General features: G+C 38.2%; 1 protein-coding gene across 5 annotated transcripts in view; it reads right to left on the bottom strand.

Moving 5' to 3' along the window:
• LAMA2 (laminin subunit alpha 2) overlaps positions 1 to 12,881 on the bottom strand; it is a 385,301-nt gene that overhangs the window by 17,101 nt on the left and 355,319 nt on the right. For 2 of the 5 annotated variants that reach the window (XM_052784294.1, XM_052784297.1), the window contains exons 52-57: positions 12,112 to 12,123; positions 9,518 to 9,638; positions 6,985 to 7,203; positions 5,426 to 5,574; positions 1,552 to 1,728; positions 484 to 724 (exon numbers count right to left, since the gene is read on the bottom strand). In XM_052784294.1, the coding sequence (XP_052640254.1) occupies positions 484 to 724; positions 1,552 to 1,728; positions 5,426 to 5,574; positions 6,985 to 7,203; positions 9,518 to 9,638; positions 12,112 to 12,123 (919 nt within the window). The remainder of the gene's footprint in view (positions 1 to 483; positions 725 to 1,551; positions 1,729 to 5,425; positions 5,575 to 6,984; positions 7,204 to 9,517; positions 9,639 to 12,111; positions 12,124 to 12,881) is intronic. The other 3 variants (XM_052784299.1, XM_052784296.1, XM_052784295.1) reach the window with 2 other exon arrangements.

The raw sequence follows: 12,881 nt of genomic DNA, 5'->3' as shown, positions 1-12,881 counted from the left end.
GTGACTGGGGTTTCAGTTCTTAAGTTCGTAAGTCTCCTGACTAAAGTTATAAAATAGCAGTGGAGGAATTGCCATATCAAACAAACCTCTCTGGTTTACCTGGTTCTTCATCCTGTCACTGACATGGCTTCAGAGAACAGCACAAGAAATATCATAATGACATGGATTTCCCATAGGAAAATTTCCCTTCCAACTCCAATCAGATATTGCTTGGCTTACATCCTGAAGTGCAAGGGTTTAGGGCTAAGCACGCAAGCCAAAGGGAATTCTACTGCTATATTGTTCTTTAAATTACTCTTGTGATATTCCAAGCAAATGACATCAACCAGTTTTCCATTATCCTCAGGTTTTACTGACCTGCAACAGGGTGTTCCCTTTACAATAGCATGCTGAATTGTTACTACTTTTGTGGCAAATTACTTCATTATTCCTAATGGCTAGCTTTTCAGTTTTGCCTAGAAAAAGAAACTTTTCAAACTTTACCTGAGTGAAGTAATCTACACTTACAAGTGCTGAAGATAGAGATGGTGTTGGAGGAGGAGAGGAAGCAGGAGTCGTCCTTGGTCTGTCTTTCTCCCCATTAGTGTCTGGTTCAGGTTGGATCAGGACTGTTGTGTGGATTGGTTTATCTTCATCCTCAGGTGGCCTAACTTCTGGTTCTAGAGAGGGACATCGGCCAATATCTGCATTTTCAAAGGACACGGGTTGAGCAAAGTCCATGGGGCTGAGAACACACAAAGAAATCAATGTCTGTTATTAGTTTTTCTGCCTTTTTACCACCCATTTATAAAGAATGGCTATATGCTGCAGTGTAATTCCACTTCACAGGACACAAGAGCCAGGATTCATCCCCTCTGTTTTAGGTCCAGAGCTGGGACACTTAAATTAGGGGTGATGATAGTCACCACTGGCTTTCCTTCCTACAGCCAGTGCAGAGAGACAGGCATCCTCTTTAGCAAACTTTACCAGCCTAGGTAGGCTGAATCACATTGCGGAGAAGTCCTTCTCTCTGATATACATTGCTGGAGTGTGGGGTGATGAGATCCTAATTTAGGTATTTCAGTTATGTGAAAGAAAGATTTAGATGGGAACTTTCTAAAGACATTTTACTTTATTCACCGTTCCCTTTCTTTTTACTTAAATGTTCCTTCCAGATTACTGCAGCATGCACTTTCCACAAAGCAAATTAATTTTCATGGTGGTTCTCAGAATTTGTATACTCTTGGAGATCAACCTTATTTAAATAAAGTGTTATAGTACGACATAAATACCTATCACTGAGGCAAGACTTACTGCAGCATTACTGTTGAATTTCTCTGACTTTATGGATAAATAGACAGCTGTTGGCTTGTCTGTAAAATAGTTCATTAATTGCACAGCTTATGGAGCGTATATTGTAGACAAAAAAAGGAAGGGCGTATTAAGAAAACAGATCATGTTATAGGTTTTGCTGTTAGTATGATTCCTTGCAACACTGAAGTTTCTTTTGGCAGCCAAGGTAGTTAACCAGGCCTCATTAACTGGACATTTGTTGGCATCAGTGAGACTTACGTGGCATTAATGACAAGATTCCATATACAGCCCTCAAATGGTGGTATGTTTCTGAGAGGTGCAGTCTGAAACTGAGAAGAAGTACCCCCCACAAAGAGTTTCTTAACAGAGATGGGCTGGTCTGTTGGCAATCTCTGAGTCTGGCCTTTGTCTTCATCTACTTGAACAGTGAACATCCTGTGAAAAAGATTTGAAAGCAAAGAAATACATATTTTACCCTGGTTATTGCTTGTACTGAAATCACCACTTTGCAGGCCCCATTTACTCCTACACCAGCTATAACACTGAGCAACCCAAATTACATAATTAGCAGCTCACATTAAATGCATATTAACCACTAGAAGGTTTTCAGCTACTGCTATGCTTCCTTGGTAGTTCTCTGACAGAGCTTGGCAAAGCTGTGCTGCGGAGAGGCGATAATATCAGTCACTGGTTGAACAGGAATTAGTGGTTTGTAGTGTGGCAACACTGACATGGTAAGGGCCAAGCCTGCTGTAGTGTGATGGCAGATACAGACTAGTGCTCAGCAGGATGGGAACTGCCTGGGGTCACATTTTTTTTGGCTCCCTATTTCCTGGTTTGTACAGGTTATCTCCTTGCTGGGGTACAAACACTGCTACAGACTGCTCTGATTACAAAATCAACCGCAGATACATACTGTACACTTTTTAAAAGATCTGGTAGCTTTTTTCTGGGGGAGATGGCAGAGTAGGAAAATTGCAGATTGTCACCATGTACTAATGCAAGTGCTGTAATTCATTCTCATGGGTAATGCAGATGCTACAAGTTAAAGACAAAGCAGTCCCACGGAAGATGCTGTTAAGGTTGAACAGAGGAAGGTGGAAGCTTCTGAAGCACAGCACCACTGGCTGACCAAGCCAAGTCAAGGAATGGGAAAAAGAGCAAAGAGGAAAGGGGTGAATATGGCGAAGAGCATTATTCTGGTAAAAGCAAGAATCCAGATGTGAGAGAAAAGCTGGATGCTCTTGCCTGTCAAAGCTACTGAGATGCAAATGTTGCGGGTTTGTACCACATTTACAAGGGAACACGGTAAAGGGGACAGAAAGTGAAAAAGTAGTTTGCCAAGCCATACATTGTGTATACTGAGAAAGCAGCATTAATGTAAGGGCTATGGAACTGAGAGACAGTGGATTATTTTGATGGGTAATATATATATAACAAGGTATACAACAAGAGTAAAAAATTTAACTGCTGTCTTTGGGACAATTTACCCTTGATGAAACATAGAAAATCTCCAACTTCTGAACAAATCCAGCTCAAGGTGAGCTGAGTTGCAAAGGCTAGATAAGAACTTCAGTATTTTTGAAGGTGAATGTAGAACGCTAGTCGGCCTAATTTCTTTATGTTATTAGACTGTATTTAATAGAATTTAGGCAGGAGGGAATCAGGACTTCAAAAAAAAGCTATATGTGTCTCTGCTAAACTCTGATATGATTTATGAAGTGCAGTTTTTATTTCAAATATGTTACAGTCATGCTAAGCATCAGAACCTAACTATTCAAGCATCTTTGACTACAATTAGTTATCTAAACCCAAATTGGGTATCTATAAGTAAGTAGCTTGATTTTTCAGAATTACTGAGCATCCTTACGACATATCAGAAATAATCAGTTTCTGGCAAATAACCTCACTTTTTTCAGCTGCAAAATTATATTGAACTCCAATATTCTTCCTTAACGATAATTACAAATGGTAGCACCTGAATATTGAAAACGTTTATTGAAAAGAGGCCAGTTTTCATATGTAAAATGTTTGGTTTGTTATTTATACAAGTCCTAGACAGAACTGGATAGTGACTTAAGCACCTGAATTAGATAACTGTTGTACTACATGCAAACTGTCCAGTTTCCTCATAGTTTTGGAGGGATTCATTTGGCCTAGAAAGCTGTAGAGTAAGAAAGTGACTCATTTTTCAGAGGATTGGAGGAAGGGGGTATTTAAAGACTTATCTTTCGGGACAGTCTCTAGGATTTCCCCCAGATCCTTCAGCAGTAGAAATAGGAGAGAGATTTCTCTGGGGGCAATTCAGAGCAACAGACTAATTTAGGTTCTGTGAAGTGTCCCAGAGAGGACACTTCTCTCCACTGCCTTCAGAGGAAGTGTAAGGAAATCAGGCTGTCAAGACATGAGTTATCTTTTGTGCGGCTGCATGTTAGCCATGGCTACTGATTGTCAGTATTTTCATCAGCATGCAATAGTTCATCTTTTGTCTCATCTTTAGCCATTATCATAGCAAACATTTTGGCTCCAAGCAGAACCATACAATGATGTGCATTAGTCTTCAACAGTATCCTATAATTACCTTGGAAGAGAAAGCAAATACTTCATAACTATATGGATAATTATCTCTCTGAAGAGTTTTCAAAGGGTGTTCCTCGTATTGAATCAAATAAAGCTTGAGCTTGTGATGAGCAGAGGAGGCGTTAATCTTAATTTGTATCTTTTCACATCTATTTCAGGTTACAGAAACTGCAGAGTTCAGACAATTTGTTTTGTAACAGAGCTACTTTGAAAACACAAAGGTTTCATCTGAACAAGCATCATCACTGGATGACATTGTACAGCAATTGTGTCTTGATTACTCTCACAGGTCAAGTTACTGTACTGCATAAAAGAACTTTCTTTGCTGTTTAGCACTTCTTATTACCATCTGCATATTTGTGTTCTGTCACAGTGACACAAAATGTTTCGCAAAATGCAGTCATCCATTTCCAACATAACTTTTTCTCTCAAAGAATTTACAGTTTTACCTCAAACTAGTCATGGAAGCTGGGGAGAGATATTGTCTGAAGGCTTTATTTACAAGATTTTTTTTTTAATGATACAACAGAAATTCAGTCAGAAAATTATACTGACAAAGGACAAAGCAAAGCAAAGCAAATTATAGAGAAGACAGAAGGGCATCTCAGGACTAGACAGACAGGAATTGTTGCTCAAGAAGGCTGCAGTGTTGTGGGGGTAAGAGGGCGAAGCCTAGTGGTCAGTGTGCTTGGATGAGCGCATTTTGTAACATGCTGGATGTCACATCTTGTTTCTGATTTTTTTTTTTTTAAACAAAGCAGAACAACGTTGTGCATAGAGCACTAATCCACTGAATGTACACATTTGTATGTCCAAATGTCCACAACAAACCCTGCTTGGAACAAGGGCTATTCCAGGCCATAAATAATACTGACTGCCTGACTCCTACACACTACAGTAGTGCTCTTTCTGATCACTTTCTGAATGGTGAATTGTAATTAGCATTTTTTTACAATGTCTGAGAAAGGGCAAAGGAATTTAAGTGAAGTTCTGTTTAAAAGAACATGGTCTGAGAAGGTCTGCAATGGCTTTCCAGCAATAAGAATGACTGCCGTTTATCTGGGACTGTGTGTCTCCATTGTTTCACTATATTTAGCTGGGCACCATCGTATACACCACCTCGCGTACACCGGCACATGGCATCTCAAAAAGCCTACAGCCTGCTGTGCTGTTGCTGTTCATATACTTTGAAAACAATCATTTTCTACATGTCTTGAAAAGGTGATTTGCTGTACCACAGCAGTATTTCACATCCACAGATTTGATTAATAAAAATATTTGCCAAGAACCAGAAGGTTAAAGATGCCAATTCAGACAAATGCAGGTCTCAGGGGAAACAGGCTGATAGCCTAGGAAAGCATGTAAACCCAGCTCTGCAGAATAATAGGCACTGTCAGAAGCTAACTTCTAAAAATTTTTGGATAAGGATGGAATTACACTAAATTCTTTGCCTCAGCGGAAGCATTTACATAGTTTGCTAAAGACATCAGTACGTTCACTTTGTTGAATTAGCTGTGCTGTGCGGTCTGTAGCACTTAGAGGTGTTTGTTACCCTTTAGCTCGTTCTATCCGGATGGAGTGTGCTCTGCCATCGTGAAACTCGCCAACTTCTGGTCTGATGGTGATTCTGTGGGGATCCCGTATCCCAGTGGAGATATGCACTTCTAGTCGACCTCTGTTCAGGAACACTGCATAGTAGGCCTGCAATGTATATGTTGGTATAAGAACCTAAGTTATATTTGGAAATAAATTATTTCACTTAGTTTTACATTATCATGTACGTTTTATTTTTTTACACCAGTTTTTAATTTGTTCACCATAGACAAGGTACTGTAGTTTCAGTTCTGCTGCTGCTGCTACATTCAGACTCTCGTGTATCTTTGTAATGAGGAATGGGTAAAATGAGGTCATGCTGCAAAGCCTCATCAAAAGATTTAACTCTCTGCATACCTATTTGCAGGGAAGGATGGAGACTTCTAAGCTACAGTTCTTCTGATTTTTGCTGTTACAAGGCCTGGTCTTAAACACACATCAAGCCCTGAATAGCATTGATCTCAGTGCGAGTTCTGCCTTTGGAGGGCTGGTAAATCACGCTAGTAGTTACTCTAGCAACCAATGTCACGTTGTAGCAGATTTCAGGATCTAACCTCCAGTTACTATAGCAATGAGTGTCACACTCACTTCTGTGACTTGAAGAGCTGGGAAATGATAAAGGAGCCCCTACCCTGAAGTTAATGTCATGCGAGTGAGCCATTATAATGTGCTGTCCCTGGAGCATCTTCCTCCAGGTCACTGAGAGCTCTCTTCCAAAACAGGCAGGAAGGAGAATAATGAAATATCATTTCCCAGAAGTCCTGAACAAAGAAAGCACCAAACTATTCTGTTTGTCTCTGTTGTAGTATGTCTGTCTGTGAGGTTTTTAATTAACCAAGATTTTAATAATTTCTAGCAGCAATCACACTTTTACCAGTTAGTCACTTGGACTCTGTAGGTACTTCCTCTGAAAAGACTGACTCTATCCCCTTCTTCAGAAAGGATTTATACTGCAAATTTGTATTTTATGGGAGAGAAGGAGAGGTTGGAGTACTCTTAAGTCCTGTACCCCACAGCAGTGATCCCAAACAAGGGGCTTATCTTGCACTGCTTTTAGCAGCTTTTTTTTTTTTTTTTTTTTTTTTTGGTCTCAGGGGAAACAGAATGATCCTCATTTATGTCCGTATGAACAGGAATGACAGACGTTTCCAAGCATTAGTAGTATATAAGTAGTCCTCAGAATGAGTGAAGAAGAGTATCCTCTAATATTTAGGTTTGATTAAAAAAACAACATGGAAGAATCTATATGATAGAAAAACAAATCTGTTGTTGTTTATCAACAAGCAATGGATGCCTTACTATAAATCTTTAAGAGAAACAGTTACTCCAATGCAAAAAACCAAATCTGAGCCTCTATCAGATTCTCCATCAGATAAAGGATAACATTGGAAATAATTTATTCCCAAGCACTGAATTTTAACTTAAGTATAAACATCTGACAGTGTCTTGAATCCAACCAAGTGGAAGAAGTTCAGTAAAATTGTGGGTTTTCTTTATCTTTTGCTAGATTCCTCGTACCTGCCCTGTCTGTCTGCGCTTTCTCCTCAGAGGGGCAGCTTTCCTTCCAGTGTACCTGCGCTTTCTCCTGGGGGGGACAACTGTGCCACTCGTGCCAAACAAGATGATCCCAGACTCATTCTTGGTGCTGAAGGAGAGGTTGATTTCTGTGCCCATGTCAAAGGAGACAGGCTGCAGTTCCACAAAACCTGGCTTGGGGAAGCTAACAGTATAAATGTTCTGTAGGAAGAAGACGACAGGAAATTGCATTAGTAGGATTAAAAGCAAGAGTATGAACATGCAGAAATATTTCTTAACTAAAATAACAAACTATGTAAATATAACTAGTGTGAAAAGATGGAAAGTAACAATAAACACTAAGCCATTTACTTCTCAAAGTGTTGTGCAAATACTAACTTACATTTATACATCTGGCATCAGTAGAGTATTTCTGGAATCCTGTCTTACAGGAAGGCAAAGTTCCAGTCTTATTTCGGTATATCCCCTTGGATTAAAAACAACTGCTCACAGGTGGTTTTTTATATGAATGTTTTCCATTGAGTTAATACAGTGGGATTTTGCTTTTAAATCAATACAATAGATAACAACAGCCAATATGAACACAAACTAGATTCTATTATTTGTCAAGCATGCCCAGAAAATACTTTTCATTAATCAGTCATTATTGCTTCATCATTATTGCTTCACTAAGCACCACTGCTTTCTTGATGACTCGGGCTCATAAACAAAGCACTTGTTGTGTATGGCCCAACTCTTTGGACATTGGTAGCCATTACCACAATTTAAAGAGCAGAATATGTCATCAAATAATAAATCGGTACATGCTCCTGAAGATTTTCTGTCATTGCTGCCAATTCATGTATTCTTCCAGCTGTGGAAGACCAGTCTATAGAAACAGTGACTTTTTCTAAAGGAACTCACCATTTTTTCAGTACAGTAGAACTGTTTTCAGGTTTAGAGATAATAGATTATGCCAGATAAAATCACTGCTGATGATGTTCACCTTTCTCTGAAATCTGAGAGCATTTAAATAATTGAGCATATATCCAGTCTTTATCTTCTGCTTTTACTTCACTTCTTAATTATCCTACATATCCTCTTCTGTACAATTAGAGTATTTTATTTAATTCCCCAACAAAAGGGTTAATCCAATTAGATTTCACACTCTAAAACCTCAAGTGTTACAAAATAATGTGAAAAACAAAGTACTTCCTAAGATTCATAGCAACAGAAGAAAATGAACAAATGAACAAATATCCTTCTTTCCTATTCAGGAAAGAATCTAAAATAAAGGAAAACAAATAGGAACTTCTGTAAAAAAATTCTGCTGAAACCAAACTTGTAAGATTTAAAAGCATTTGAGAAATCTGCCTGTTTGCAGTTTAGCTTTATCACAAACTTGAAAACTTAAAAATGGCCATCTCATGACAGATCCATCTAGTCTAATATCATCTCTGAGAGTCCTATTGTTGTGTGCTTTTTGCTCTGATGAAGGCCAGAGGTACAACTGATAAACACAGCAAAAGAGGGTCCTCGTCTTTATTTTGGCCTGGCCAAGATCCAGTCCCTGTTCAAAGGAAATTATTAATGTTTTGTAGAAAAATGTTTGGAGAGCATCAGGTTAACAACAACTCACTTGGATTTACTGTAGTGGTAGCTGATATGGAACTCTAGATCATATATCTGCTGGCAAAACTATCTTCAATAGTATACATTTCCAGGGAAGAAATACAAACTACTTATTGGGAGACAAATGTCACTGGAAATATTTTTTTATATACGAAGACTCTTCTTTTCCATGGAAAATTACTATAGTCTCTCCCAAACTTAGGATCAGATTCCTTCAATTTTATATACATTGAAGGCCTCTTAATTAGAAGCAGCAATAATTGAAAATAAATAGACTTGAGTTGTATTTAAAGTTAAAATAACGACACCAATTTTGCACATTCTTAGTGATCAGTAAGCAATGTGCCTTCCAGCTCAGTGATAGCTCATAACAGTAAGTGCTTTACGTTTCTGTCCTAAAGGTGAATTTGTTTCAGTTACCCCTAAATATATGGTGATGTTCAAAGTACCTTAGGTGTTCTGTAGTGAATGATTTTATAATAACAATTTAAAAAAATAATAATCACTTAAATCCTTGGATTTTATGTGCATCAAAATTTTTAAGGTTTTTGCAATATTATCGCTGCCTAATTCTATCCTCATTAATGTCAATAATTCCCATTTTAGTCAGCTGAAACAAAGATAGACCATTGCTAAGCATTTTAGAAAATCCTACCCTTTAGGGATAGGGATATCACAATTGGCCAGGGATCCTGTCCAAGAAGTTAGGATCTGGAAAACTGGTCTACTTGCTGATCAGACTCATTCATCTTTCTTTCTCTTAAATATAACTGTTCTGATTTTCAGGTTAGATCCCTATGTGTGTCTGAATATGCCTTATACAATTAATATGTTCTGCCATAAAATCAGAAGCCAGAAAACATTTATAGCCATTAAACCCAAAATACATGGAAGTCAGACTAACCTCTAGTGTGCATCCTTTGGTTAGACCAACAAAATCAGGACTACTCAATATATTATATGGTGTCCTTGAAATTTCAATCTCTTTGAGGCAACCTGTATATTTCTTTAAGTTCACTTCAGGCCTAAAAAAAACATGGGTTTTAAAAAATAGAGTTTAGGGAGAACACAGTCAGCCAGACACACACACATGCACTTTTTAGATGCACAGATGCTTGATTTTTTTTCATAAATACACACAGACACTCAAATGAATACATCTTGCTTTCTACCACCTATGAGCACATATTGCACTCTGCCTTGCATCACTCAAAGGTATAACAGGAGATTCATCTCATCTCCAATTGACAACAGTCCTCTCTGCCATTTTTTCTTTCCTTTTTTTTCTTTCTTTTTTTTTTTTGTTTGTTTTTTGTTTGTTTTGGCAAAGGAGTGCTATCACCTTTGATGTTTAAATGCAGTGAGCTATGAAATAAGTAAGTAGTTGTTCCTTAGGCAAAGCAGAAAGATGCAAGCTAGGAAATCATAACAATAGAGAGCTTAACTGGAAGACAGATGTTTCATTCATCTTTTTGCATGTTAGGTCCTAATGAAAGAGGAACTTCAGCAGCATACAAACGCTTTGGGTAAAGTCTTTGCCAAGGTCTGAAAAAAATTTTCATTTGATTTTTTTTATGCTTTAGGAATTCTTTATGTTCAGGTAGACTGACATTTGTTTTCTATGTATTTTATATTCCCAGTATCTTTCCTTTGAAAACTGCTGTGTATTTTCTTATGACACAGCAATACATTTGACTTTCTCAGGCAGTTAAAGAAAACAAAACAGTTTTGTTACAGAACCTAACTATCCATCCAAGACAGGAAAATACTGTACTAGAATTTCAAAGTTCCATGGTTTGGCTCATCAGCTGGTTGACAGAAGAAATGAGAAAAGCCCTGAAAGTAACACCAAAGCTAGCATGCTTGAATGCAAAAATATGATTTCCCAGACCTGGGAACACCAGAGTGAGACCATAACTGCTAGCACATCTGAACCAGGCTTGCAAGAAGAAAAGCCTTATAAAGTCACTTCAGAAAAAAGTTGCCATTCATACCATGGAGAGTAAATCCAAAAAGAAAAAAAGCATTAGTTAATGCACTCACAATATCACCCATGAGTGTTTACTAGAATATCTGAATAATATGAAGAGCTCAAAGAAAGAAAAATGAATTTGGAAAATAAATAAGGAGTTAAAACATGAGGAGATAAAAAACCCTAACACTTCAGCTCCCTGGAAGGAAAGAAAAGATTTTAAAGAATATTAATCACAAAATAAAACCATTTTGCACATGTACTATTCAGCTGCATGTTTTGGTACTGAAAGCCATTCTTTGCATTATAGCCATCCTAGCAAGCGTGGTGTATTTGCTGGCTGGCAAATTAGCATCCTCTGCATAAGTTAAAGCAAGCATCTGGTTTACTGAAATAATCCATATTCTGCTTTATTTACAGTCATGTAGTTACGGTCACCTTTCATTTTTGATTTTTTGTTTCCTAGCTCTTCCCCAATTCCTTTATAGACTCATCTTCCCAGGAACAGAACAGTTTTGCCATATCATTGTCAGCAGTGCCCACAGTCTCCTGTCTTTGCCATCCAGAAACCATTCATGTTCTTACACCCTTCCTGCCCTGGCCAGTTACAGACTGCCCTCATGCTGCCCCGTTACAAGCAGTGGCTGTTATCTTATAATTCCCAACCCATATGAACTCTACATCCTTGCAAACATTGATGTTTTCTTAAGACTTCCTTTTTCCCTTGTTTCCTTCCAAAACATACAAAACAACGTCCAAGTTCATTCAGATCTTGCATAAATTCTTGGCCTTTTTTTTTTTTTTTTTGCCAAACTAGGATCAGTTTCAAGGGAACACAAGCAAAGATTATTTCCTCCCAAGCTCCAGAAATTTTTCTCAAGATCAGGGGTTGGGGGAGGTGAAGTTGCATTTTTTCTAATTCAAGCCAAGAATTAAGCTGCAAAACATAGTGAAGTTCAGTTCATATCTGAGCGTATCAAAGCAAAAGTAACGGACACAATTAGTTGCAAACTGAAAACACAGTCAGAAATAGGTGATCTGCCCTATCCCTCTCTCATCCTCCTGTTCTTAAACTCAGAAGTGGCAAAATGCACAAAAATCTGCCCCTCACTTTCGTACCTTCCTCAGTAACTACTTCCCTGCCTCGGAGTGCAGCGCTCCTCACCTGACCCAGGACTACATTGCTCTTACAGCCTGGAGATCAGAACCAACCTCGGCAATACCACTTGCCGTAGCTTTGCTTCCGCAGCATTCCAGTGTCATAAACAAACACAGCTGAAGTAAGCAGCTGTGTGAAGAAAAGAAAAGTTGTTTGTGTAGGTGTGTGCACAGCATGTAAGATGACAGTGTTAAGCACTTGGGAGCAGCTTTGCTTGTTGCAGCAGGAGCAACTCGCTGAATTAACAGCCTTAGCGTAACAGCTGGTATAAATACTGCCCACACGCTGCTTCTGCGTTGCCGCCTGTGCTTTGAAGCTGCACTTACTAGACACATGCAAGTCATGCAAGTAATCTGATTATTTTTACCTTGCTTTCATACTAGGATGAGGGAGAAAGGGGAAAAAAAAACCCAAACAAGTTACATTAATTGTAGCAAATGATACTTATTAGCAAGGTTTAAATATTTCACAATGAAGCAGATATACATCATTTACAAACAACAAAAAATAGATAGCGAGATTCTATATACACTATCAGGCTATAATGATTAACGGGGTTACTCTGCAGTTACCTTAAAATGTAACATATATAAGAGCTTTTATAATTTGTTGCTATACTTGGTCATGACTAAAAGCAAACCATGTAAAAGAATTTGGTAGAACCGACACAACCTGATAATTACAAAGTCATGGGTACCTCAGCGCCTATTGTTTGCAGTAGCTCAGCTTTGCCCTAATCCCCCTTTCACTATTTTTTATTCTAATTTACCATAACGTTCATCTTGCCCCAGTGACTGATGAATCATAGCTGTAGGCAGAATGGTTGCCATAGGGCCAAGTAGCTGTGGTACACTGATTTTCTAAGCAACCACAAAGGATATGCTGGAAGATAATTGCTTTAGACATTTTGTTATGCACTGGTGTGATTTCACGATTACATAATGTAGTGTTACATTTCATGAGTAAAATAGATCTTAGATCTTTTTATTGCTGGGTGATTTGACATCAGAGGTCAGTTATTAACCTAATAAATTAACAAATATGTCCACTCTTTTAGTTGTGTAAGAGCCTGTGGATTTATCACAACAGCTCCTTGTGCACAAGACCACTTCAAGGCTGTCATTATGCCATGTAGCT

The sequence above is a fragment of the Harpia harpyja genome, chromosome 4 (genome assembly GCF_026419915.1).
Source record: "Harpia harpyja isolate bHarHar1 chromosome 4, bHarHar1 primary haplotype, whole genome shotgun sequence".
Classification (NCBI taxonomy): domain Eukaryota; kingdom Metazoa; phylum Chordata; class Aves; order Accipitriformes; family Accipitridae; genus Harpia; species Harpia harpyja.
This window is presented reverse-complemented; position numbering and strand designations above follow the sequence as displayed.